At 38.3% G+C, this 27,361-nt stretch overlaps 1 protein-coding gene and 2 long non-coding RNA genes across 5 annotated transcripts in view; 1 reads left to right on the top strand and 2 right to left on the bottom strand.

Moving 5' to 3' along the window:
• On the top strand, positions 1-27,361 carry srms (src-related kinase lacking C-terminal regulatory tyrosine and N-terminal myristylation sites). Of its 2 annotated transcripts, none has more exons than XM_042407936.1 (8): positions 1-966; positions 5,606-5,727; positions 11,079-11,245; positions 18,923-19,070; positions 21,088-21,246; positions 23,137-23,318; positions 24,992-25,148; positions 26,712-27,361. In XM_042407936.1, exons 1-8 carry the CDS (start codon positions 587-589, stop codon positions 26,909-26,911), a joined length of 1,515 nt encoding a protein of 504 aa, XP_042263870.1. In that variant the 5' UTR covers positions 1-586; the 3' UTR covers positions 26,912-27,361. The 2 variants fall into 2 exon arrangements, with proteins under 2 accessions (XP_042263870.1, XP_042263871.1); XM_042407937.1 differs by having other exon boundaries at positions 23,137-23,343; positions 24,977-25,148; positions 26,712-26,797.
• On the bottom strand, positions 18,937-21,143 carry LOC121895106. Its single transcript, XR_006095680.1, has 3 exons — positions 21,058-21,143; positions 20,384-20,422; positions 18,937-19,021 (listed from the first exon to the last, which is right to left on the bottom strand). It is a non-coding gene; the product is annotated as an uncharacterized LOC121895106 (long non-coding RNA).
• Positions 21,172-27,361, bottom strand: part of LOC121895105 — a 53,631-nt gene continuing 47,441 nt past the window's right edge. The window contains exons 3-6 of one of the 2 annotated variants that reach the window (XR_006095678.1): positions 26,554-26,614; positions 24,977-25,073; positions 23,211-23,345; positions 21,172-21,257 (exon numbers count right to left, since the gene is read on the bottom strand). This is a non-coding gene — a long non-coding RNA (uncharacterized LOC121895105). The remainder of the gene's footprint in view (positions 21,258-23,210; positions 23,346-24,976; positions 25,074-26,553; positions 26,615-27,361) is intronic. The other variant, XR_006095679.1, reaches the window with a different exon arrangement.

Here is a 27,361-nt window from a genome sequence, read left to right as displayed (position 1 = left end):
TCAGGATCCTCCTCCCCTTCAGCTCGCAGGTGTTTCAGCAGCAGGAGGTGATCGGAGCGCCAAACCCAAACTTTTTACGCACCGTGCAGCTGCTGTCGCTTCACCTTTCCTTCTTCTTCGGCGGTTTTTTTTTTTTACACCTGAACATCAACAGCTGCAGCATTTTTTTTCTCGTTCACACCAGATTACAATGGATTAACATTTTTTTTCCGGGAAGCATGCTTACATTCTCGGTTCGTCCGGGGTCGCGACGCCGAGTGTTTGCAGGGAACAGATCCGACTTGGATGGCGTCCATTCCCGTTTCCGCATTCCCGCGGCCGCCGTGCGCACTGCAGGCGCGGAGCTCAAATCCATGATCTCAACAGAAAAAACCGGTTCCTCCGGCTAATCTACCCAACTATTGCTGGCGGTGCATTATGTTTCCAGCCCATGGAAGAGAGCTACACCGGAGGACTGAACAGCAGGTGACTGTAGGCTGTAAAAGGTTGTTGTCAGCGGATTGATTAACCCTGAAGCGCGTCGTATCGATCGGTGTTATAATAAAGCCTGGAATAAACCCGCCGCCGCGCTCCTTCATGTCCCGGGATGGAGAGTTGCTGTCGCTCCTGTATGCCGTGTCTAAACCGGCTCTGGAACTGGGTATGGCCGGAGTTCCGCTACCCAAACGTCCCCAACCACAACCATGTCATCGCCAACCCGGCGGCGCAGTCCGCAGAGATCCGCACCGTGTCGGGCGACATCCGCGTCCCTTCGCCCAAGAAGCGACCGGTGCAGCTGTACGCGGCGCTCTTCGACTTCGAGGCCCGCAGCGACGACGAGCTGACGGTCAAGGAGGGGGACAAGCTGTCGGTGATCGAGAAGCGAGGGGAGTACGTGCTGGCCAAGAAGCTGACCGGGTCTCTGGAGTCCGGATTGATCCCGGCGAACTACGTGGCTCTGCTGCAGGACGAGTTCGCCAAACACAAGTGAGTGTTGGAACAAAAGAAACACATCATCTGATCTTAGTGATTGTCTAAATGTCATCTGATCCTTCACTCCCAGGTTGTGTTTAATGGTGCTGATGTGGGAGCTGCTCTTTAATCTGCTGTTTCACCTGCTGCTGCATCAAAAAACATCAAATAAATCCTCCAAATATAAAGAAATTACAGCACAGACACAGACTGATGTGTGAATTATGGACAGGAAGTTCAACTGGATATGAAAATAATAATAAATCCAGTTTCTTTGTTAGATTTATAAGGGAGATTGATCCAGGAAATGCAGTGAAAGGACACTGAGACATCCTGGAAATAAAAGCTGATAACTGACCGAGCTTTGACCTGCTGTGTTGATTTCATCACAGTTTCATTCTCAGCTGGTTAAAAACTGACTAGATTACAAAAGTCTTACAGGATAAATGATGTCAGATGACCTCAAGTGACACATCTGGGCTTTGAATGTCCTTCCTAAGAAAATTTCTCTCATAAATCCTGAAATAATCATTCTATTAATCAATTCGCCCATTGACAGAAAACTAATAGTGAAACCTTTTTCATTTAACTTACATATATAATTTACAGTTCCAGTTCTCCACTGTGCAGAATTTGCACATTTTTGAGTTGTATACAAGAGCAGAAATGATTAGTTGAACATGAATAAGCAACGTTGATAGTCGATTAATCGTTGAGGTAACATTTAAGTTAATATTTCATTAATCCCAGCTTCTGAAATATGAATAATTTCTGGTTTTCTGTGATACTGAACTGAATATCTTTGGGTTTTGGACTGTTGGTCGGACTCTGGGGACGTGTAATTGGCATTTTAAAGACCAAACTTGATTTAATTGAGAAAATAACTGGTATTGAATAATTGGTAAATAATTAGTTGCAGTTAGGGCTGCAACTAATGATCATTATTGATTAATCTGCTGATTATTTTTCCTCATCAGTGTTGCAGAGCCCAAGTAGACGTCTTCAGATGTCTCGTTGTGTTCGACCAACAGTTCAAAAACCAGAAACATTCAGTTTATTATCATGTGTGACAAAGAAAAGCATCAAATCCTCACATTTGAGAAGCTAACACCAGCAAATGTGACATTTTTTACTTAAAAACACGTCTAAAACAATTATTCAATTATTTAAATTGTTGCATTAGTTTGAAATTTTAAAGATGTTAATTTTAGGAACCTTTAACAGATGTGTTTCAGCTTTAATTATAAATATAAAAAGTAGAAACTGACATCTATTTCTAGCTTCCTTTTACAGCCTTCAGGAGCTCGAGATGTACAGTAGTCAAAGCAAAGTTTAACACAAATCTTTGGAGGTGAAACAGACAAACAGTTTCTGCTGCTGTCGAGACAGACTGGAGCTAAATGTAGCCGAGCGGCTGCATTCGTTCACCGCCCAGCAGCTGCAGGGCCTCCATTATTCATTCAGCCTGCAGGGAATCATCATGTTTCAGCTGAGCTCTCACTCCAAAGCTGACTTCACTGTCTGCTGACACCGACTCCGCACGTCCCACGGTCCTCGAACGCACCACCTGAACTGAAGATACAGATCAGTGGAGGATGTTTGTCTCTGATTCACATAAAAGTCCTTTATATTCAGTCATTTTAGTCATTTTTTATAAAAGGAAAAATACAAAAAAATGTGGTTGCAGCTTCTCAAATGTGATGATTTTAAACTTTTGTGCAGCAGCAATCTGAATCTTTTGGTTTTGGATTGTTTATCAGACAAAACAAGACAATTAAAGGCACCAAATCGGGCTCTAAGACATTATATTTTTAAGACATTTTAGAAACAAGTTAATTAATCGAGAAAATAGTTTACAGATTTATTAATAATGAAAATAATCCTTAGTTGCAGCCCTGAAGATTTTTAGACTGTTACAATGTGTTTTTAGAGTAAAAATGGTTAAAATCGAGGCACATTTGTTCTATTTTTATAACAACCTGAAAGATAAAACCAACAGTTTTCTTAAAATAATCCTGTTGTTTGTCTGAGTAGTGAGTTTGTTCTCACTACCGATTGTACTTGCTGCTCTTGATGATCTCCTGTCGCACCATTAAAACACGCCTGAAGGCAGCTGTCAGATAACTTCCTACTATTTTAAGATCTTTTAAAGGGAAAGTGAAAGTATGTTCTGGTGTTTGTCTGACCTTGTTTGTACAGGAAGGATCAGACGTGTTGGATTAGACAGACGGATACATGATTGATTGATTTGACATTAATGAAGGTAGATGTGAGATATTAAGCAGTGCTGACATACAGTTACAGTTATCAAGGATGCAAAACACACAAAAACTAAAAGCTTGTTTCTATTTGTGGTCTTTGTTTGACAAAGAACAAAACGGGTTAAAAACCTGCTGCTTTGAGAGTCCAGGAGAACTTCAGAGATGTGTAAAAATCAATAATTAACCATGAAGCTCATTAATCTGAGAGCAATAACATTATCTGAGCTCCATCTTGTTGCATAATTACAGGCAGACTGTAGCAGTCTGTGTGTTTTATACAGTACAGACAGTGAAGAATAACACAGTTTGTTTTATAGTGTAGTTTCATAGTTTTCCTTTAATGTGTTGCTCAAAAAATCAGGATTAACTGTAGATTGAATAATCTGACTGGCTAATAATCTGCAGATGAATAAACAGAATAGTTTTATCTGATGTCATCACGGGCTCTAAGAAGTTATAATGAGCATTTCTGACTATTTTCTGACATTTTATAGACAAAACGACAAAACTAACTGAGAAAATCATCAACAGATTAATCGTTAATGGATCCAAATTTACAATATTTTAATTTTTTTTTTCTTTTTTTATCTAAACTATATTCAAACAGTTTGTCTACAGTGTAATGTTTGTATCATCCTAAAGTCTTTTGGTCATTTTACAAACAAAATGCTAAAAATTATCTGGTCCCAGCTTCTCAAATGTTAAGATTTCATTGTAAATGATATTAAGATGTTATTTTAAGAATGTCTTAGTTTTATAAATAAATGGAAAATTAATCGTTAATGGAAATAATCTTCCCAAATTGTACTACAGTGTAATATTCCCATAGAAGATTATAGTATTAGTAATGAGTTTATAGTGACTGTATCCATATTTTCTTTATTCTTTTATCTAAACTGAATAAACTGTATATACTATATAAATATATATATACTGTCTAACTACAGTTTCTCTACAGTGAGTCTTTGAGTTTTTCCTCCTTCGGCGTCTCGTCGTTCTTGAGTCGCTGCTTGTCAGTTTCAGTGAAACCTGAGCAGACCCGCCCTCTCTGATAATGTAGAGTAAATACAGGTCAGCAAACAGGCAGGACCGAACTTACTGCAACTCTTACAGACTCACCAAACTGTATCAAGACTTTAATTTATATTCAGGATAAATTCAACAAAAAATGATTCACTTCTGTGTGATTCTGTAGAGTTTAGTGAGTAAAATAGAAGCTAATAGTCAGTAAAAGATTCAGAAAAGATGAAACTACAGCAGGAAACTTCAGGAGCTTTCTGAGTCAATATTTCATATTAAAACACTCAAAGTTGTAATTAATGATTATTCTTTATTAATCAATTAACCATTTGGTTCATAAATATGTCAGAAAATAGTAAAAATGTCCGTTACAATTTCCTGAAGTTAAGATAAATCTTTAAATTGATTTTGTTTCACCAAAACCTAAAATACATTAAGTTTACTAAAGCTGCAACTAAAGATAATAGATTAATCTGACGATTATTTTAATTGATTGGTTGTTTGGTCTATAAAATGTCAGAAAATAGTTAAAAATGTTCATCACGGTTTCTTAAAGTCCAAGTTAACGTCTTCAAACAGTCCAAACATCAGAGAGAACTAAAGAAACCAGAAAATATTCACATCTGAGAAGCTGCAATCAGAGAAATTAGATTTTCTTTCTTAAAAACTGACATAAAATGATTAATTGATTATAAAAACAGCTGACTATTAATTTTCTGTCAACTCGACTAATCGGTGAACAGTTGAAGTTTTACAGTTTACAAAAGTCAAAGTTAAGCTGCAAATCTTCACAGTCAAGACGCTTGAAATGTTATTAAAATAGTTGCAGATAATTTGTCTGTCGATCAACCAATCGATTAATCGACTGATCGTTGCGGCTCTAAAAACACTCAGAGTAAAATATCACAATAAACATATTTGGAAAATTTGTTTTGGACTTTGATGTTAAAATGATGCAGCTGTAGTTTTAACTTCACCCTCACAAAACGCTTGACAACAAAAAAAACAACAAAAAACTGTAAATTGTGTTTTTATATGTATTTATTTTAGAGGTGAAACAATAAATCGATCAACATTAGATGTATTTAAGTGTATTTATGGCTCGAATCATAAGAGGTTCAAAGTTTAAAACTGTCTTTATAACGTTTTCCTTCTTTACTGTGTAACCGTCAGCTTGCGATGTGCAGATCGTTGTTATCTACGTCATGTGATCTGTGTTTTGCTTCTGTGTGTGCAGGCTTCTGCATGTCTGCTCTCACATGTTTCTTCTTCCTGTCGTCTTGTGTTTCATTCCTTCACATTCTGTCTGATCATCCATTCATTCATCCCGCCGTGTGTGTGTCCGTGTGTGTGTGTGTCTCTTCTCTGTGCAGGTGGTACTATGGGAACATAAACCGTGTGAAAGCTGAGAAGCTGCTGCTTGCTTCCCAAAACAAAGATGGCTCCTTCCTGGTTCGCATCAGTGAGAGTCACAGTGACGAGTACACCATCTCCGGTAAGCACCGACGCCACCCGTTCACCCTCGACAGTGACCTCTGACCCCTTGTTTCCTCATCGCAGCGTCTTTCTCTCCGTCTTTACTGTGGTGAGAAACCTCCAGTAGATTCCCGCTGTGGCTCGTATCGTTTCTTTCTCTTTCACCCACACACGCAGCGATGGCGGCGGGCTGGCCTGACTGTCGGGAGCAATTTAGGGTTCGGTTTCAGTGTTTTGCCTGAGGATACTTACAGGATGTTGACAGGAGGAGCGTCGTAAACAAGTTGTAAAAATAGATTCTCATACTCTTCATGTAAGGTTTGCAAACTTCTCTTATTTAAAGAGGACGTATCCTGCACATTTCCAGCTCTATATTTTCATTCTGGGGCTCTGCTGGAATAACTTTGCATGATTTAGAGCTCAAAAAACTCCTTATTTATCTTCTACTGACCCTTTTATGCAGCGCCTCAGTTCAGCCTCTGTCTCTAACAGGCTGTTTTAGCGCCTGTCTCTTTAAGGCCCGCCTCCTGATGAGCCCACTCTGTTCTGATTGGTCAGCTGTTGGAAGCTGCCCCTCGGCAGCTCGACATTGGACATTAATCACAAAATATTAACTTCTCAAATACATCCGTACATGTTCGAACCGGAATTCGATCCGACCAGTGCGAATAAATCATCATAAACTAATCGTTCAGGGCAGGTTGACGCCCTGGGTTTTGACTTGCAGGGAGTATTTCTACATACTTTAACCTTAAGTTTTGGAACTTTGACCGTGTTTAACAAAGATATCGCACATCATAACAGTATATAAATGACAGAACACCAGAAAAAGCATAATATGTCCCTTTCAACAATGAAGGATATTATAGAAACTCTATGGTGGCCCCTGAGGACAAAATACAAATACAAAAGTAAAAACACAAATATTAAGACAAATGCAACAATGCGTGGAATAAAAATGACAGTATCTCTGGTTCTGCTGCATTGTTTTGTTTCCATCATGTTATGTTACATGAATGCAATGTTAAATTTGTATGTTTTTCAGTAATTACCGCATTTCCTTAAAGTAGCTATACTCAATACTTATTATAATAATAATGTCTGATGTGTCAGTGTGTCATGTGTTGGTCGTGGCTCGTAGTGATGAACCTACAGATAATTATCAGAGACTCTGCAGCTCCTCTCGGCTTTACGGAGCCTTATAGTGAGTTTCAGCTCATTGTTTATCTGTCCGGCTGCAACTTTACTGTTTTGGTTCACTCTCATAGTGAATAAATATTGGACTTAAATCCACCAGATGGAAAGAAACACGACTCCAGATGAATCATAATGTTGCTCCGTAACTGCTGGATGTGGAAATTAGCAACAAACAACAACATAATGCAGGTGTAAAGTTTGTGTTTTGTCCTTAGGGGCCACCGTACAAGAGAGCTTAACTTACATATAAATTAAAACATATCTTCAAGTCTTTGTTATTAAATAAATTGCATTTATTAGATAATGCTTCACATAATTAAAACACAGATTAGGACACATTTGACTGCAAGTTCAGAACATCGAGAAACAAAACTGTTCAGAACAAAATGTCTTCAACACAAAAGACTCTAAAACCTCGTAAACAAAGACAGAATGTTCTAATATCTGAGTCACACATCCAGACTGTCAACACCCAAATAAACATCGTTCATTTTTAAACTTTAATAACGAGCGAGCGACGTGTTTGTCAGTCGTCATCGTCGCCTTCGTTCTGTTTCTGTCTCCTGTGTTTTTCTTTCTGTTGTGAATTTAGTGAACGTTTGTTTGGTGTTTTTTCTTTTTCTAAACGCTCCCGATGTGTTGTCAGAGTGATGAAGATGTTCTCTCCATTCGCTCGTGTTTTCTTTAAGTTGCAGAGGGAATCCTTCTTCACCTCCTCCTCCTCCCCCTCATCTCTCCTGTCCTCCATCCGTCTCCATCCCCTCCTCCGCCCCCCCGCCCCCCCCCCCCACCACCACCAACCTTTCAAGGTCTGCAGCCGCTGTCAACCTTAATCTCCCTCTCTTCGATTTTTCTCTCTCTCCTCTCGTCTTTGCCGTGAGGTGACACATCGTGCCCTCAGGCAGCCATGTTGGAAGTCCGCAGTCCACGACAACAACAACAACAACAACAACAGCTGATAACGCTCTTAAGATGATACGACTCAGTGTCGAATAGAAAAAAAGTCCATTTCTGTCAAGATTTTTTTTTTGATTTGGAGCTGATTGACTCATCTTCTCACTGTACAGTCAAGTATTTCCAGATTTGCTGGGTAGATACAGTTAAAGATTATTGATTTAACCTCATACCAGTACAGGGAGGAACACACCGTCATCTGTTTACTTTATTGAAATGTTTTTACTGCAGTTAAATGGTGACTGACATGAGAGTAATGGAGCCAGAAAGCCTCTTTGTGACGTGTATGTAAGAGAAACAGAGAGAGATAAAACCAGTTGTTGGTGCTGATGTTTATTTATGTTTATTCGTTGATCTTTATTCATGAAATTGACCTTGTGAGTGAAGAGTTTATATTAAAGCTTTCACAGATATCAAGAGATTTACACGTTTATTCAGTTTAATCTAATCCAACACAAGATCTCTGCCAAATATTCTGCTCTTATGAAGCTTAAACAGCTTTTAGTTTTTGTTGACATTGTCAGAAAGGTGATAGTTCTACTTTGTGTTTATTATTGAGGTCGTAGTGAGTGTTGCTGCTGTACTGGAGGACATTATATTATTTTTTATGTGGGATATGATTAAGAAGCAAATCACATTCTTCCACCAGAATTCCCTCCGTCTTTTAGAGCGACTCTTTGTCCTTTTGGATATTAATCCATGAAATATTGAGTTTGTTTGGCGGCTGCAGGCAGAAAGAGACGAGACGGGAGACAAAGGAAGACGTGATAAAGGTCCTGGCTGTGTTTATATCAGAGATATTGATGTATGTTAGTTGAGTCGGTTACCAGGACGCCTGACTGGACGTCTGATGATCTGGACACACAGTCGCTGTCCTGTTACCTCATAATGAATATTATATATAGTAGCCAAATCCTAACTGAGGACGGATTCATTCATGAGTTGTTTGGTCCATGAAAATGTCAGAAAATGGTCCCAAAAACCCAAGACGACGTCCTCAAATGTCTCGTTTTTGTCCACAACTTAAAGATATTCAGTTTACTGTCACAGAAGACTAAAGAAACCAGAAAATATTCACATTGAGAAGCTGGAATCAGAGACTTTGGACGTTTTTTTTCTCAAAAAATGACTCAAAATGATTAATCGATTATCAAAATATATGGCGATTATTTAAATATTTGTCAACTAACCAATTAATCAACAAATCGTTGCAACACAGCAGCTGAACACACCTCAAATTTCAAATTCAAATAAGCTTTATTGACATGACAGATCAGAAACCTACATCACCAAAGCAGCACAGACAATTATAAACATTAACAGATGATTAATAATTATACAATAATATAATAAACAGAAACATTTACTACAGAGCTTATTTCTCTCAGATTATGACGAGATTTAATATATTTTACAGCTTTTACTGCACGTTGACTTTTCTCCCCACATAGACAGTTTCTGAAGATCAGGATATATATATGATTTATTAACCTATCAGTGTTAATAATATCTAGAAATGACATTTCTCTTACATCCATAAACGAGCCCGCCGGCTGAAGCTAATTAGTCAGTGAACAGTTTCAGATTTATGACTCTTCTTCTCAGGCTCTGATTCAGCGTGTTGGAAACAGGACTGATGAGTGTTCTTGTAGTAACCTACATTTTGGGAGCCGGTTGTTCTTATCAGCCGACGCTCCCACACTCTCTAATGGACTCTCCGTGATATCAGCTGGAAGATATGTGTGATTAGTGACTTTAAAGCTTCTGTTATCGCTCTCCTCGAGTCCCCCTGCAGCCTTTCTTCTTCTTTCTTCTGTCCCTCATGACTTTATCCTTTTTCTTTTCTTTTATTTTTCGTCCTCTGGCTTCAACCATCTTCTGCTTCTGCATGTTTTCCTCCATCGACCTCCTTCCTCTACCTATCTGTCCTTCCCCCCAACCTCCCTCCTCTTCTTCAAGGTCCTTTATGTCCCGGGGGAAAATACTGCAGTTAAAGACATTCAGTTTCCCTGAGCTGGTCCTCTTTAAATACACATCGTCAGTACTACTGTGTGTATACATGCCTGCGTTAACGGCACAATTACACACATTTCTGCCTGATTTACTGCATCTCTCTGTCCTTCTTACAACCATATCAACACACATTATGATGTTCTTGGAGCGTAATAATATATTGTGTCTGTTTATTGCTATGAGGGCTACAGTCCTGTTTGTATCTAGTAGTGTATTTGGATGTTGCAGCCTGGTTGTAACGTACATCCTGAATGGATTAAAGCATCTTTCGAGTTATTCTGATGGTATAAAAAGCCAAAATCTCGACCGACACTTCCTGTGTAGCTGCTGTTCCGCTAGTTTATGTGGAAAAAATTGGAAAATCTATCTTGGAAGTTGAACTTGGCGGAGCTGTAAACAACACTCGTTAGCTTGTTGCCGTGACAATGAGCAGACGAAGGAATGACTTCTTGAAAATCTTAGAGGATTCACATCCTTCCTGTGAATCATCATCATCCTCCTTTCACATCCTTTGCCTTCAGGGATCTGGTTCAGAGTCCCAAAGAGAGTGCAAAGAAAAAACCATTCATCCCACATGTCACACATCAGTTAAACTGGTTATAAATGGATAAACCAGTTAATGTTTTAAATCCCATGTACCTGGCACTTCTTAAATTGGTCTTTCAAATCATTTTTAGCAACATATTCCTTGCTTTTTTATGAAGTCTAATAGTCAGTCTAGTTGAGTTACACACTTTATTAGTTGCATGCAGGGAAAGTTTTGCCAGAAAATTTACAACAGTTGTTCGTTTTTAGCTCCACAGATGAGAACCATCGGCCTTGTAGCAAAAACAAAACACAGCAGTCAAAATCCCCAGAACAAGTGCTGTTACAAGCAGTTTTATTGTGTCATAAAATGAATAAAAAATGATCCGCTGGTCCGACTAAAGCAGAGCCTGAAGGAGGAAGAGAAGATGTCAGAGGAAGCAGCGACAGTAACGGTAACAAGGGCAGATGATAAAAGACACGAGAATCATTTCCAGTCTCGTTTGATGGTGAAATAATCAGATTTTGATTGTAAAAGAACTCAATAAACGAAGACCAGATGGTTTTATTTCTGCCTACGGGGAATAATTAAGTGTTAAGTGAGTGAGTGTGTGTGACTGTTTGTGCATTTAAACATATGACCATAATAATAACTCTCCTCTCTCCTCCTCTCTCTTACAGCTCGCAGCGAGGCGAAGGTGTACCACTTCAGGATCCAGCGCTCCACCATCGGCGCGTACTTCGTCTCAGATAAGATCTCCTTCGCCACGCTGGGAGAGCTGATCTCTTACTACCAGAAGAACCCTCGCAGCCTGGGAGTGCTGCTGGAGGAGCCCTGCGCACAGCAGGTAGGACTCAGACACACCGAAACAAACGTTTTCTACTTCTATTCTTGTGAAGGACTCTCACCGACGTACTATTTATTAACGGTGGATCAAATGTCTGCGTGTGATAAGGAGGGTTCAGACTCTGCAGTTCTCCTGAGCTTTACAGATTTTTATTAGTTTTATTGTCTTTCAGCTCATTGTTTTGGTTTTATGGCCTCCTTCACAGTTTTGGTTCATACGTCAACCCTGTTTTTAGCCGCAGCAGGAAGCTGTTTTCAGGAACAAATGCCTAAAAAAAAAAAATCCACTGTATAAAACCTGCTCAGCATCAAACAGCAGACACACAGCTAGTGAGTAGCTGGTGAACATAGTGGAGCATTTAGGAGCCAAGAAAAATTTCCCCTTAGGGATGATAAAATGAAGAGCCAGATACTTTCCTCAGGAGTTGGTGGAGAGCAAAACAGACCTGAAAGAGAAAGAACAGGATTTAAATATAGACTCAAACCTGCAGTGCAGAACTTTTACATATAAATGAACGTTTGTTACATTAAAGCCGTCGCTAAACGAGTTCACACATCACCGCCAGATAAATCTCTCTGTATTTAACAGTATGCAGAGTTTTTAATCTGTGCAGTGCTGGTCGGATAAATTCGTACTGAGCATGCTCACTAGAAACTTCTGCTAACTTGAAGTTAGCTCTCTGCTAACTTGAATGGGGATAAAACCATTTAATTGGGCTCTTCTAGACTTTCCAAATGTTATTGTACTGAATTGATCAAATTCTTATAGTGAAACAAGTCATTTCGTGGGGGTTGTGTGACGCTAAAAACAATTTATCCACCGTTTTACAGCCACAACATTAGTGGCGGAGTAGCCTACAGCGTAGCGTATGACGTAAGCATGTGTCGACAGTGTCTTTGTATTTACTCTCACTGCCAGAAGGGGGAGACGAAAGTCCTGCACTCCAGCTTTAAAGTCGTCTGGTGGCCAGAAACACAACTCGAAATGAATGTTGGTACATGTCTGCGTAAATAAGGCACCGTTTGCTAACACACTCACCATAACAACTTTATACATTGATAATATGTCAGTGTTGCATTTAAAACTTGTTCCACTGCCCCCCAAGTGGCCAAAAAATTCATAAATTGATTAATTATTGCACTTTTAAACTAAATCTGATTCTTAGCTTTAATGGAGACCGAACAAAATCTCCTCACCTTCCAAAAATGTCCTCACAAAGATAGAAGTACAAGAGCAAACATGTCAGAATATACACACACTCCATGTTTATGTACAGTACAGTGTATGTAAATATAGTATATGTACATGTATTTATATACTACATATAGTTATGATGTGAGTGTTTTGATTAGTTAAAGTCTGACATTAGTTTATTACGTCTGTGTTGTCAGTAGTGCAAAACACACCTGAACTAACATTTGTAGAACATTTATAAACATTAAATTATATGTTAAGACTTTATTGATCAGAAAATAAGAAATTAAATGTTACAGCAGCACATCGAACCTTATTATGGAAAACTAAATACATGCAAAAGCTATTTTGAATTGTGCAGTTCCAGTTCTCCAAAGCAAAGTGACAGTGAACGTACAGTATATGAAATTATAGTATGATGTGAATATAATTATAATATTTATAGAAAACTTTCAAAGAAATAAAAGCACAAAGTCTTTTCCAAAGTTATGAAATTCACAGGACATAAACAGTATTAAGAACAAATACAAGAACTTAAGATGTAAGTATATCAGACTATAATTAAAAACTGTATAAAAAAAAACCCATAGAAAATTAATAAATATAATAAATATTATGCTGCATTTCACCAACAGTTCTGTATTTACCACAGTAACAATCACAGAAGCTGAAATGATAGAAAAGACACAACATTCATGTAAATTATGATTATGTTACTCATATTAGGACACTTCAGAGTTAATTCATGCAAAAGAAAACTCGTCTGTGTTGTTTTGTTGTGTTTAATTTGGCTCTTTAAAGTGTGTTTTGGTTAATTGTCTGTTTACACACGAGTTACCTTCTTCAGTCTCGTTTTAATTAATTTCCCGACTGATCAGGACAGTAAAATATGGATCCTGCGTCTGTGTTTATGCATCTCTTCTCACGTGACGTCTCTCCAGCCAATCACGCTCGCTGTGATGATGAAAGTGACTCACGAGCACGACTGTCGTTCGACCGCGAGAGATAGTTTACTGCTGCATCCATGTAGAAATAAAAGTAAAGAAAATGAGTTATTTATTAATTAATTAATTAATTTATTGAACAGCGATTCTTTTGTTTTCAGTGTTTAGACATTTTTATTTGAGTGAAAGACTTAAGTTACCTCCTTTCACACATCATATAATTACATCAGCATTTTTTTTTAAACAGTGGTTGGATTTATAGCCGGTGTCAAAAAGTCATTCATCTAAAAAAATAAGTGTTTTCTGAAATTACACATTTACACCTATTTGTTCTCTTGGTTAAGACTCACGTATGATAATTTTCCTCTAAATAGGATAATTTTAAGCCTCTTGTATGACCTGTATGTATCAGTAGCCTCTCTCAGCTGAGGGTGACACACACACACACAGTCGCGTTTCAGGGACTTCAGAGGACATTACATTGACTTACATTCATTTTCTGGAGACTTATCCTAATCTTAACCTTAACATAACCCTAAACTAACCTTAACTTTAAACCAAGTCTTCACCCTAAAATTAAAGGGGTCGTATTATGCTTCTCCTTATTTTCAGACATATATATAAATATATAATGTCACAATGTGGGATGTTCATGTTAAAAGTGGCCGACGTGTCAAATAACGAGGTAAACGTATGTAGCAGTAATCCCTGTGAGCAGAAAGCAGCAGCTCTGCTCTGAACGTTCGGTTTCCAACACTTTTTTCTACTTTCAGCCCGAGCTGACGTCAGTTTGTGACGGATTTCTTTATATGGACATCTGCGACGTGCACAGCGAGCGAATTCGCTGCTCCGCTCCGAGAGTAGTTACGCCAAGCCACGACGCCGTTACACAGCACAGCAAAGTAAAATAAGTAGTTTACCTGTTTTGATGTGTGCTGGTTGTCTTCAGCTCTTCATCAAACATCATCATCACTGTGGCTGTTTCTGCTCGTACTCTTCCTCCCTATGTTATTTCTAACTGATCCTCTGAACAAATATCTCCAAATGTTGTTGTTTCGACCGGTTTTTAGTGCCGCCAGTGAAGCTCCGCTAAGTCAGAGAGGAACACGTCTTACTTCCTGTAAATTCTTCACAATAAAAGTCTCCCATTAGTTGCACATTTAAAAGCTTTTAATTTGAAGCAATAAAGCAGGAAATGTTTGGTTTGCAATGACGGTAAAGTTGCGCAACTCTGATACGTAAAGCTGGCCAATCAGAACAGAGTGGGCTCATTGGGAGGCGGGCCTTAAAGAGACAAGAGCTAAAACGGAGTGTTAAAGAAAATGAGTATATTGAGGGGCTGCATAAAAGATAAAAGGAGTTTTTTTGAACTTTGAATCATGCAGAACTACTCTTGTGGAGTCCAAAAATAAAAATTTAGTGCTAAAATAGTTCATAATAGGTCCTCTTTAATGATTTACATTAAGGAGACTTGCTTTTTGTCCCCATAAGGGAGACGAGTCCCCACAACGTGAGGGACACACACACACACACACACACACACACACACACACAGAGCTTCAATCATTGATGCAAAAACTCACCTTCACAATTTTTAATATAAACTGAATTACAGCAATTAATTCAATAAAAATATCCATGAACAGGACGGCAGGAAGAGAAATTTCACTGAATGATTTGACAGACTTAACAGAAAACATCCATATTTCATATTTTAATAACGTTAGTAGTTTTTCTTTGTTTTATGTGGACAACAGGAGCCCGACTATGAAGACCTCTGAACAGATTAAGTAGATCCAAAAGTCTGAGGCCGCTTTCGGATGTTGTTTGATCAGATTTGATTGACATGCTGGCAACAAACAACCCGCCCACTCAAAACCAGCGAGAACAGCTCAGATTAAAAAAAACACAAAATACAGAAATCTCTGATGTGAAATAATCAAAACTGTGAAACTTTGACAGACGTTGAGTCAGACGGTGGTTGTTTACAGAATTAGGCTCCGTGTCTCTGCACACTGTCGATGAGTGAAGTTGTTCCAGATTCTCAGCTTGATTTTTGGCAAACTGGTGTTAAACTTAATAGGATCTGAACTTCAGCTGGTTCACATTTTGTAGTATTTCTCAATGAAAAGCAGCCAGTAATGACTCATAAGTCTCCAGCTAACAGTTACCACTGATGTTAATACATTTCAAGGCAACAAAAGCACCAGTTTTTAATCCAGAATATTCCAGTATCTATTGTCTCCGCAGTAGGAAAATGAGACAAAGTGCGACAAAGCTCCTTAATTGATCTTTCTATTGTTGCACTGCAGCAGGAATTTAATGAATGCTGTCCTGTGCTTTACAGGAATAAATTAATACTAAAGAGGCAAACATATTTGGAGTGTAATTAATCAGAGAATAAAATATTTGGAACAGTTTTAGAATAAGATAACGCGGCGGTGCTGTAATTACACGCGCTATCTCTGCACTGCAGCTTAAATTAAACCCCCGGCGAGCTGTATCCTTTATTCATGGCTCATCGTTTGCAGCCCGGCGGGAGACAACAGAGCAGAGGAGCTTTCTCACTATCTGGAGACTCTCTGCAAAATCAGAAACCACAAGCACTCTTGGCTTTTTTTCGGATAACTGCAATTAAACATGCAGAATAATGCTGAAGGTTAATGGAATATGACAAAATATTTACATATATTAAAAAAAACAAAAAAAAAACAAGCATCAAGTTGCAGCTTTTTTTCCCAAATGGATGAAAAGTATTTTAGGATAGAAATCAGCATTCAGTGATTCCTCCCTCTTCTCTCTCTTCCCTTCCAGCGGAGGCTGTGAGTCTGAGGCCACGGACACACTGAGGCAGAAACACACACACACACACACACACACACACACACACACACACACCCGTTGACCTAGGTCACTTGTGGGGACATTACATAGACTTACATTCATTTCTTGGAGACTTACCATAACATTAACCTTCACTACTGACCCAAAAATCAGCTTTTTTTCTAATTGGAGACATGACTTTTGTTCTCAACTAGACAAGTTGTCCCCAGTTAACTGGTGCTGGAAATTTGTCCCTGAAAGTAGCCTGTGACAGACACAAACAAACAAACAAACACACACACACTGACCTAGGTCACTTGTGGGGACATTACATAGACTTACATTCATTTCCTGGAGACTTACCATAACATTAACCTTAACCACTGACCCAAAAATCAGCATTTTTCCAATTGGAGACATGACTTTTGTTCTCAACTAGACAATTTGTCCCTGAAAGTAGCCTGTGACAGACACAAACAAACATACACACACTGACCTAGGTCACTTGTGGGGACATTACATAGACTTACATTCATTTCCTGGAGACTTACCTTAACCACTGACCCAAAAATCAGCATTTTTCCAATTGGAGACACGACTTTTGTCATCAGTTAATTGGTGTTTAGTCTGAAATTTGTCCCTGAAAGTAGCCTGTGACAGACACACATACACCAAACATAAACGTACAAACATGAGAAGCTAACAGGCTGTAAATCAGAACATAGACGGAAAATTTACAGAACATTTTTACTTTTTTTATATTTTCATTTGAAATCTTTTTTTTTTACTTCATTTCATTGTATGATTTTTTTAAACTTAAGTTATTTTATTAACATATTGATTTTTAATAACATTGTTATAAACAGTAAATATCAATCAATTTATTAATTGTAAAAGTATTGAATATCTATTCCATTTGCATTTCATGACTCTGCTGCAGCGTATAGATCTGCAGTGACTTTGTTGTCGTCTTAGTCGTCATGCCGACACACTGCTGGTGTTTTGAACGCAACACGGTTCATATTCAAACCATCTGTGCGCAGCTGGAAGTAAATTTTGGGGTTTTTGATTTACTGTTGAGCACTAAAACAAAATCATCAAGCAAAACAACACTGTACAGCTGTACAGCTCCGAGGCCAAAATGTTTTTCTTTTTAAATGAATTCCTGAATATCATATTTATGATTGAGCATCTCTCATCATCTCACTATTTTCATCATTTATATGTTGCTTAGCAACGGCTCTCTGGCAGCTTCTCTGGACCGAACCACAGTCTGATGATCACTGAGGCCTCAAACACCAGAATAAATCTGCTTTTAGAAAATGAAACTCTCAGTCATTTAGATCCTATTTAATGTTCCACCAGTTAAATGTTTTACCAGTAAAAGGGTCGCTAATTATGCTTTCAATCACTTTTTATCGACTTGGCTCAACTTCTCGTTTCTGGCAGTCATGCAGCCGAGAGAGATGGTCGATAAAAACTGATGGTTTGTGGCCTCGTTTGTATCAGGAGGATATAAATATGTCGAGCTTTTTGTTACTAAAAGCGGATTTATGCTGCTGTTTAAACGCCTCGTTACTTCTCCAGCAGACAGTGTTCAATCTCGAGTGGATTCGTCAAAATTAAAGCAATCTGTAAGATTTTGGGATCAGCAAAATAGTGTTTCTGTGCTTTAAGTTACCATCTTTTAAAAAGAGCCATGAATCGTTTTATAAGAAATAAAACTTGATAATGTCCTTGTGATGAGAAAACAACAAAGTTTATAATTATTTTCATAGTATTTTCAGTGTAAAATGTAGCGAGAGGCTAAAACTGAAACATTCATTTTGATTTAAATTTCTAAAGCAACAATGCTGATGGTTTGTGAATGATGAATAATTATTTAATTTATTAATCATGTTTTTTTTTTTTAACCAAATCATTTCACTGTTTTATTTCATTTCATGTTCATCGAAGCACTTTGATCATTAGAATAAAATGTTTTGTAGCAGCTGATTGTTAACGACAATAAATTTGTCATAAAATTTCTGAATCTGTGTGACGTTTGTTGAGCTTCAGTGTTCATTCATTCATTCATTCATTCATTCATTCATCTTTCCTCACCTCACATGATGCAGCCGATCTGTCGATATGTCATCAAAAGGGAAATCAGTACGACGTGCATCAAACCTGGACAAAAAAAACAACCTTAAGAACGTGTGAAAGTAAAAAGACTATTTAAATTTGACACGTTTTAGGCTGTTAAATCAGACTTTTTTTCTCTTGCATCACAAGAGAACATCCTCTTGTTTCCAGCTGTGTCCTGTTAGTTAGTGTCAGACAATCAAGTCCACAATCCAAAATGTTCTCCGTCTTATTTAAAAGCACTGTGAAACTTTCTTCTCTTTACTCTCAACTCTTTTGTCTGAACTGGTGTCCAGTTAGCATCCAAGCTTTACCCAGCAGGAGCACAAAATTTCTAAAATCACGCAGGAATCATGAAAACTCTGCAACAAAGCAGCTTTAGCAGACCCTCCGTGTTTTTACAGAGTACGTGTTTCTGTGTCTCAGCACCTCAAATCGTGCAGTGAGTGTGGAGTTACTGTAAAACTGATGAATGAAACAATATTTAAGCTGCACATTTAAGTTTGTATCTGCAGCGTTTCTTGTCCACTTGTTCTAAACTGTTGTGAGAGTTTTGAGGCTGGTCTGGACTCACCCTGTGGTCTTTGTGCAGCGGGAACTCTTCGACATGGAGCCGTGGGAGAGACCGCGAGAGGAGTTCAGGCTCCACAAGAAACTGGGAGAAGGACACTTCGGAGAGGTGTGGGAGGCTCTGTGGACCACGGAGAACACGAAAGTGGCCATAAAGACGCTCAAACAAGGTACAGATGCAGGCAGATACTGTGAAGAGTGTAAATTATATGATTTAAGATTGTTTTTGAGATAATCTGTGGAGCTTAAAGTATCCTGTAGATGACATGTTGAATGCATTTCCCTCCTTATTAATCATTTGCAGATTATTTCAAAGTTGTGTAACCAGCATTGTTAACATCCATCTAGTCAGCTCACAGTCATCCTCTTCTTCCCTCTATTGTGTTGCAACACGACTGTCACTCGTCATATTGTGTCAACAAGAACACACACATGCATTCGTGTCCTCGCACGAGACACTCATCAAAATATTGCTCTGTAGCACTACTAGTGGTCAGAAACTCCCCAGGATGCCTTTTAATTAGAGCAGTGAAAACAGGTCAAATATCAAACATCAAATATGAAACCAGGATGTCCAAAAAATCTTATCAGATGCTGAAACATGTCACAACACAGTTTAAGTTTTAACAAAGCAGGATTTCACAACTGAGTAAAGTTATCATGGCCAACACTTGCCAAGTTAACACGATACAAGATATTAAAGCCCCTGGAAAGGCAAATCCATGATTGGCTATTAATTATGTAATTTGGGATGTAATGTGCATATAGTAAACACCTAAAAAGTGTGAGAACATAGCCTTTGACATAGTCTATGTAATTCTTTAGAAAGTTTCTCTCCCTTCCCTTGTTACTGGGTTGCAGTTAGGTGGGGCTAAGCTAGGGAATTTATTACATAATAAATATCTGCCCAATCATATTTAGGAGAAGGATGATTGACGTGGCTATCAAGCCAAGCTGACTTCACAACACTTACTCTGGTCTCCCGCATGAGAAAACAATGCAGTGCACTTTTCTTTGCTTTTAGCTAGAATGAGAGTTCAAATTAGCCTGATATGGTTTGAAAGTTACTGTGTTAAGCTAACTAGCAGACTTGGTTACACCATCCAAATCTGTATTAATCACTGAGTGGATAAGTAGCTCAAAAGTGTAGCATAGCAATGCTAATGCTAACCGTTTCATGTAAGTGAATGAAAAATGCTAAAACACTTAGCTTCATAGTCTGGGAGGTATAGTTCAATAAAAACGGATATGTGCGGTCTACTCTAGTCTGCTAGTTAGCCGATTAGTCAAGATAACTGGTAGACCCCTGGGGTAGTTGATAATAAGCTCAAAAGTTTTGAATAGAAAAGCTAATGCTAACCGTTTCATGTAAATGAATGGAAGATGCTAAAATGATTAGCGCCATACTCCAGGAGTTATAGTTAAATAAAAACACAATTTCACACATTTCAGGCCACATTTCCAGAGGCTTTAAGTAACTTACCTGGAATATGATGCTGATGCAGTTTGTTACCAACAACACCTGTTTGTTCATGTAGGAAAGATGGAGGGAAACACAGTTTAATGGATGAAACCATAACGAGAAGGATGGAGAGCAGTGATGAGTAAAATATTTCAGTAACAGAGATATAGAGGGATGAATTAAGTCACTCATTTTGAATGTGCAGAGAAAGATATTTAAAGTGTAAAAGGTTTAAACAGTGTAGCAGGAATTAATGGAGGTTAGACGGAGGTGAGAGATTTCATAAGGAGATGACGGAGAGAGGAATAAAAAGAGTGAGAGGATGGTGGGTAAAAATTTGAGAGACGTGTGGGAAGTTGCATGAAGAAGAGAAAACGGACGGGTGGTTTTAAACAAGGCTACGATTATTTTCTCAATTAATGGTTTTGTCTATAAAATTTCAGAAAATAACTTCTTCAAAATGTCTTGTTTTATCTGATCAACAGTCCAAAATCCAAAAAATATTCAGTGTACAATCCTGAATGACACAGAAGGGTTTCATATCCTCACATTTGAGAAGCTGCAACCAGGAAATATTTGACATTTTTTGCTTTAAAAATGACTAAAACGATTATCTGATTATTAAAATAGTCACTCTGATAAAAAGAAAGCAGCATAAATAACAGTGAAAAGCAGGAAAAAACAAAGGAATTCACCGAGGTTTGTGTTTCTCTTCCTCCTTCCAGAGGACACGAAGCAGGACGAGTTCGTGAAGGAGGTTCAGGCGTTGAAGAGCCTCCATCACCCCAAACTGATCCAGCTGTTGGCGATGTGCTCCAGAGGAGAGCCGGTCTACATCGTGACCGAACTCATGAGCAAAGGAAGCCTCAAGTCCTACCTGGCCTGTGAGTGCTGACTGACACACACACACACACACACACACACACACACACACACACACACACACACACACACACACACACACACACTCAACGATGCATGAGTTGCTCATAAAACGCCTCACGTACATACATGTCATTCCTTGTGCAACAGTCGTCTGGTGTTAACTCACTTCCTTATCAACAATCAGTGTTTTGATTGGTTTACTTCCTGTTTCTGAAAGAGGGGACTCCGCTGTTGCTTTAATATGCAAAGAGGTTTAGAACAGGAAGTTAATTTATTCTTTTTTTGTGTGTGTTTAAGAATTTCAGCCCTTACCTCAGGGGTTTTTTTTTTTTTTTGGAAAGCGCCTCTGAAACAGTATTTAGGCCGAGTGACGTTAAATCTGTCCTCTTAAATCCAAAGCAAATGGAATTATAATCTACGTTCTGGCAGCAGCAGCAGAGAAATATTGTTCTGACGTTTTACAAAAGACTTTAATCACAGGGGAGTATTAGCGAGCGAGTGTGAAGGGTTTGATTTAGATATTTCACATACCGGTAAACGCTCTATATGTGTGTGTGTGTGCATGTCATTACTGTACATATCTGTCTTCTGCATAGAATAGAAGCTTCACGGTTGGAAGAAATACGACTTCCTCCAGAATATGTTCCATGTTCTACACGTTTCATTAAACGTGCAGACTGTCGTAATCGTATCACCTCTCTACCTCTGCCATCGTTATCCGCTGTGTGTAAATATAAATGAATAAAAGCAGGACAGGTTTTATTATAACTAACATCCTTAGCAACCAGTTTAATGCTGCAGGAATGTCGTGTGTTCCTCGGATATCATTCCTTTACAGCGCGATAACTGTTCATCTGCCTGGCAATAATCATTCAGCTTTATGACTCGTTTATTATTAACTCCTAAAACTTGACCTGCAGTAGAATAAGAGGAAGAAACGCTGCTGCTCATTCAACAAAGAGTTTCTGGGAATAAAGGGCCACTCCCAATATCTGATAACGAGTTTGAATGCACTTTCTTTTTTTTTTAGTCGCTTTGAACAAGAGCGTAATGCAAAAATAATGCACATGAAAGTGACATAAGTCGACAGATAATTGGCAACTATTTTGATACCGTGCTATCATATTTTGTCCTGTCATGCCTGAATGAAGCCGTAACAGAAAGATGAAGCCAATAATGTTACATATCCCATGTACAGTACCGGTCAAAAGTTTGGACACACCTTCCCATTCACTTGAATGAGAAAGTAAAAGTGTGGTACAGTATGAAAAGGGCTTATAAAAGGATACAGTCGGTTCACGATCTTTCCTCGTTTTGTGTAAAAACGCATTTAAAAGTTGATGTGAAGCTTATATGAGGCTTCATCAGTCTGAGTTAGTCATATCAAGTGGATATCTGACACATTTACAGTCTTTTTAGCATCAAATTCCCTCTTTGTGTTTCCCTGTTGAGCTGCAGGTGGAAGTATAGTAACAAAAAGAGGGACTTTGGCACTAAAAACACTAACGTTGAAAGATATCTACTTGATTTGACTCATTTGGACGCTGAAGCTTCATATTAGCTTCAGATAAACTTTTAAATACATCACTCCCATTGTGAGTGCATTATGAAGGGATCTTCTAACGGTCAGTATGAACAGGAGGAATGATTACAGCAAGAAAAACAACTTAACTATTGTTTTCAGACAGAACTGAAACACTATGAACTCGTCCTTTAACACTCAAAAAGGTGGATTTACTGTTACTTTTAAAAACACTGATGCATTTGAGAAGTTTACCTTATTTTTGTTGAATCACATGATCTGCCTGGAAGACAAATCTATGCTGTTCACCTGCTCAGCTGACTGTATCTGTGTGTGTGTGTGTGTGTGTGTGTGTGTGTGTGTGTAGCTGCTGAAGGCCAGGTGCTGACGTCAGCTCATCTGATCTACATGGGCAGTCAGATCGCGGAGGGCATGGCCTACCTGGAGGACAGAAACATCGTCCACAGAGACCTGGCAGCCAGGAACATCCTGGTGGGAGATGATCTGGTCTGCAAGGTGGCCGACTTCGGATTGGCTCGTATTATTAAGGTTAGGATGGTGTGTGTGTGTGTGTGTCTATGTGAGAGAAAGAAAAAGAGAGAGAGAGGTGGATTATATTTGTTGTTTCATCTGTCAAGACCCATTTTCTTATTTTAGAATAACACTAATTCTTTATCCGTGTTCTTTTTTTTTTAAATATTTATGATGTGCTCTCTTGCTCCGATGGAAGCTCATGAATACTTAATGCATCACTTCTCCCTCTTTCTGCTGCTCCCGATGTAATGTTAAAAATAACTGAAGCAGCACTCATTTGTGCATAACCTACTTATGTTTGTGTGTAATATAATAACAATAACACAATATTTTATTCATACAGATCCTCCAAAACTTTACATGAGCTAAAGAAGAGGCAGCTCAAAGGTTCTGTGTGGAATACTTACAGTAAACATTAATACATCATTAGCACGTTGCTTGTGAGACAATAATATTTACAGTAAATAAATCAGAACGCCTTGAAAATACATCATGTAGTAAAAAGCAGGAACATGTAGCGTCTGAATACTCACCACCACAGTTCAGTTTTTATCCATCATGTCTCTGTTTAAAGCTGAAAGCTGTAACCTCTTGGGGTCTTTTTTGTAAATAATATTTTTATGATGCTTTTAAATACAAACAGACAAATCCAACAATACACAGCGGTCGCAAGAACTAAAGAGACAAAGTAGTCGCTGTCCTTTAAGTAGGACTCAAACCAGTTTAGTTCTGTGCCAGAAATTGTTTACACACAACAATGACATGATATCACAAGTGTGTTGGATGTCTTTTTGAACATTTCAAGTTACCTAACATGTTGAAAGTTTTTAGTTGGAAACATAGACTCTAAAAAAATATGGACGTCACCCGTTGGTTTGCGAACTGCCGTTTTGAAGCCTCAAGTTTAGCGATTCGACTGTCGCCATCTTTGATTTTTGGTGCCAGAAGTGACCATATTTGGACGATAGCGTGGAGCGTGGACCATTAAAACTTAATGGAAAAACTGAACATTCCACTCCTTTTAGGGTGTTTTAGTTCAACGCTGAACGAGACTTTTTTTAGGTGACAAAATGTTAAAATTAACTTTCATGAACTGAAAACACTGAAATAGCAGCAGCTAAGCCTTTACCTAGTGAATCAGGGGTTACACCATGGTTGCATTACATAATCAACATTGTTGCCGTGGTAGCGACTTATCAATCACAATACAAGGTAGCCACACCTTAAAGCATACCCCGCTTTATCATCTATTTTACTCTAAATGGGACCATAATTGACAAAATGAACATCATGTTGTATTAAAAAAGACTTGATACCAGTATTTGAGACCATAAACTCATTAGGAAAGTGTTTACTGAGGTAATAAATTAAGTGAGAATTAGGGTCATTTTCGCATAGACTTCCATACAATCGGACTTTTGTTTGCAGCCAGTGGAGTCGCCCCCTGCTGTCCGTTAGAGAGGATGCAGGTTTAAGGCACTTTTAGTGTACTTTTTGAAAGCAAATGGAGCAAATAGAGGCAGTGGATTTGGAATAAATAAGAGGAAACACTGTCTGGAGTTTATGGGAAACGTATTCTTAAATTTGAGAGTCACAAAATGTGACAATGTGCACCTTTTTTAAAAACTAAAATGCGTGTTATTCTCAGTGTGTTAACCCTTCGCCTCCATCACCTTGTCTTTCTCCAGGACAGTGTGTATACGGCCAGTCGAAGCACAAAGATCCCGGTGCGTTGGACGGCTCCCGAGGCGGCGATCTACCAGCGGTTTTCTGTAAAATCAGACGTTTGGTCATTCGGGGTGCTGCTGTACGAGATGATGTCACGTGGCAAAATGCCTTATGAAGGTATAATGTTGAACCGCTGCCCCTTTGTAGCAGGTTGATTCATGTATGTTAACCTATGTACAGTATTTAACAAGCTGGGAACTATTTGTAGTATGCACAACGCTCCCAGTTATGTAACAGACTGGTGGGTGTAAAGTTCCAACTTAAATGCTGGGTGTGGAAATAATTCTACTGTTTCTATTGTTTAGGTAACTGTCAGTTTAGTACCAGCTATGTATCACTATACTGTTATGAAGTTCTACTGCAGTATTATTCTGTTAATATAGTGGAATAATGTAATTAAAGAGCAGTTTTAATCATCTATATCTGTTATTATATCAAACATTAAGTCTTATGATAGTTCTTTTGTATGTTTGTTAGAGATAAGGCAATATTCTGTATTTTATTTATTGTTAACAAATTCCAGTACAGCAGGAAAGAGCTAGAACTGGCGCCACAGACAAGATGTTTAAGTTGAAGGGCAACATATTGTTGATTTGAAAGACTTAAATCTTTAAAAAAAAAATAGGTCACAAATCTCTAGTTTTGTTTTTTAAATAAGCTTCATTATTTCCTAAAACAGCTGGGCACTGCAGTAATGCAACAAACATTAGGAGGAAATGGAGCATTTGTTTGGGACTATTTTCATTGGCGGATTAATACACATTTTGCGCTCAAGATGTACAATGGAGCTCTAAAGCACAGAGATTTATCCTCTGATGTTTATTTAATATAAATATCAATTCATCTTTTTCTTCCAATCTATTAGTGCTGCAACTAACGGTTATTTTCATCATTGATTAATCTGTCGATTATTTTCCTGATTAATGGATTAGTTGTTTGGTCTATAAAATGTCAGAAAATGATGAAACGTGTTAAACACTGTTTCCCAAAGTCTTGTTTTGTCCCCAACAACAGTCCACAACTCAAAGATATTCAGTTTACAGTCATATAAACCAGAAAATATTCACATTTGAGAAGCTGGAATCAGAATTTGGACATTTGTTTCTTAAAAATGACTTCAATTGATTAATTGATTGTCTCTCTTTCATATTTTTGTTATTTTATCTATACTTTCTTTATTTTAGTGCAATATGAATATAAAGTTGAAAAACTGAACTGAACCTTTTCCTTATATACTATATAGTATGGCTGAATTTGCTCCATTGTTGTCCAAAAATTATTAAACTATTTACTATATAATTATGACCCATTTTATAAATAAATGTCTTTAATGGGAACCAGTGGGTTCAGGGCCACAGACAGGGAAGGGAAATCAGAATGTATTGATAAACGGATTAACACATTGTTGGTTTTAGTCTTTTCATAGGATTAGTTGACAATGAGAAAAAGATATAACACTAATATTATGTTCTTTTAAGACTTAATGTCTTTACTCATGTTGCCAGAGTCATGTTGACTTTACCTTTCAAAGTTGAGCTGTTGCAGCAGTTCTTGATGTTATCATAGTTGAGGATGCCAGCCATCTGTTTTTCTGTGCCTACAAAGGAAAAAAGGTTAAAAAATGATTTATCTTTTCTTCCTCCCCTCCTCATGACATGCTTTTGTATCGCTCTTCTTTAGGAAAAAGCAATAAGGAAGTGTTGGATCTGCTGTCATCTGGGTTTCGACTGCCCTGTCCGACCCGCTGTCCTCCGAATATTTATCGCATCATGATGGACTGCTGGGCCGCCGAGCCCTCCAAGAGACCCTCCTTCCACGCCCTGCACAGCCAGCTGGACACAATATATGCCAGGATATATTTCAAGACCATAGAGGTATAGAAAGAGGGATGCGAGGAGGAAGAGGACTCTAATCATCACAGCAGGATGGACTCCAGTGAGCTGAAGAAAAGGGTGAAAGAGAAACACTTTGATCAACTTGTTTTCACCAGCCGGCTTCACAGGAAAGAAAGGAGGGTGAGAAACGGCAAGGAAATAGTTCTCCTCTCCTGTGCAACTCACTTCAACAACAGGGTACATGTACTTTAAAACACCAAGGTGAGAAAGAACAGAGAGAGGAAACACATGAGGACAAACAGGAGTGAAAAATGTGGAATACTCCCATTTCTTAGGCTAAGAGAAACGAGGGCGGACTAATGAATGAGGACTGAAAATAACCTGGGAAAGGTGTGTAAATACACTCCTACCTAAAATAAACCCTCAGCACATTCACAGCACCGACCGATTTTTAATTTTATACCCTTTTGTGTTTTATAAATAATATTTTATTAC

Source organism: Thunnus maccoyii, chromosome 4 (genome assembly GCF_910596095.1).
Source record: "Thunnus maccoyii chromosome 4, fThuMac1.1, whole genome shotgun sequence".
In the NCBI taxonomy this organism is placed as follows: Eukaryota; Metazoa; Chordata; class Actinopteri; order Scombriformes; family Scombridae; genus Thunnus; species Thunnus maccoyii.
This window is presented reverse-complemented; position numbering and strand designations above follow the sequence as displayed.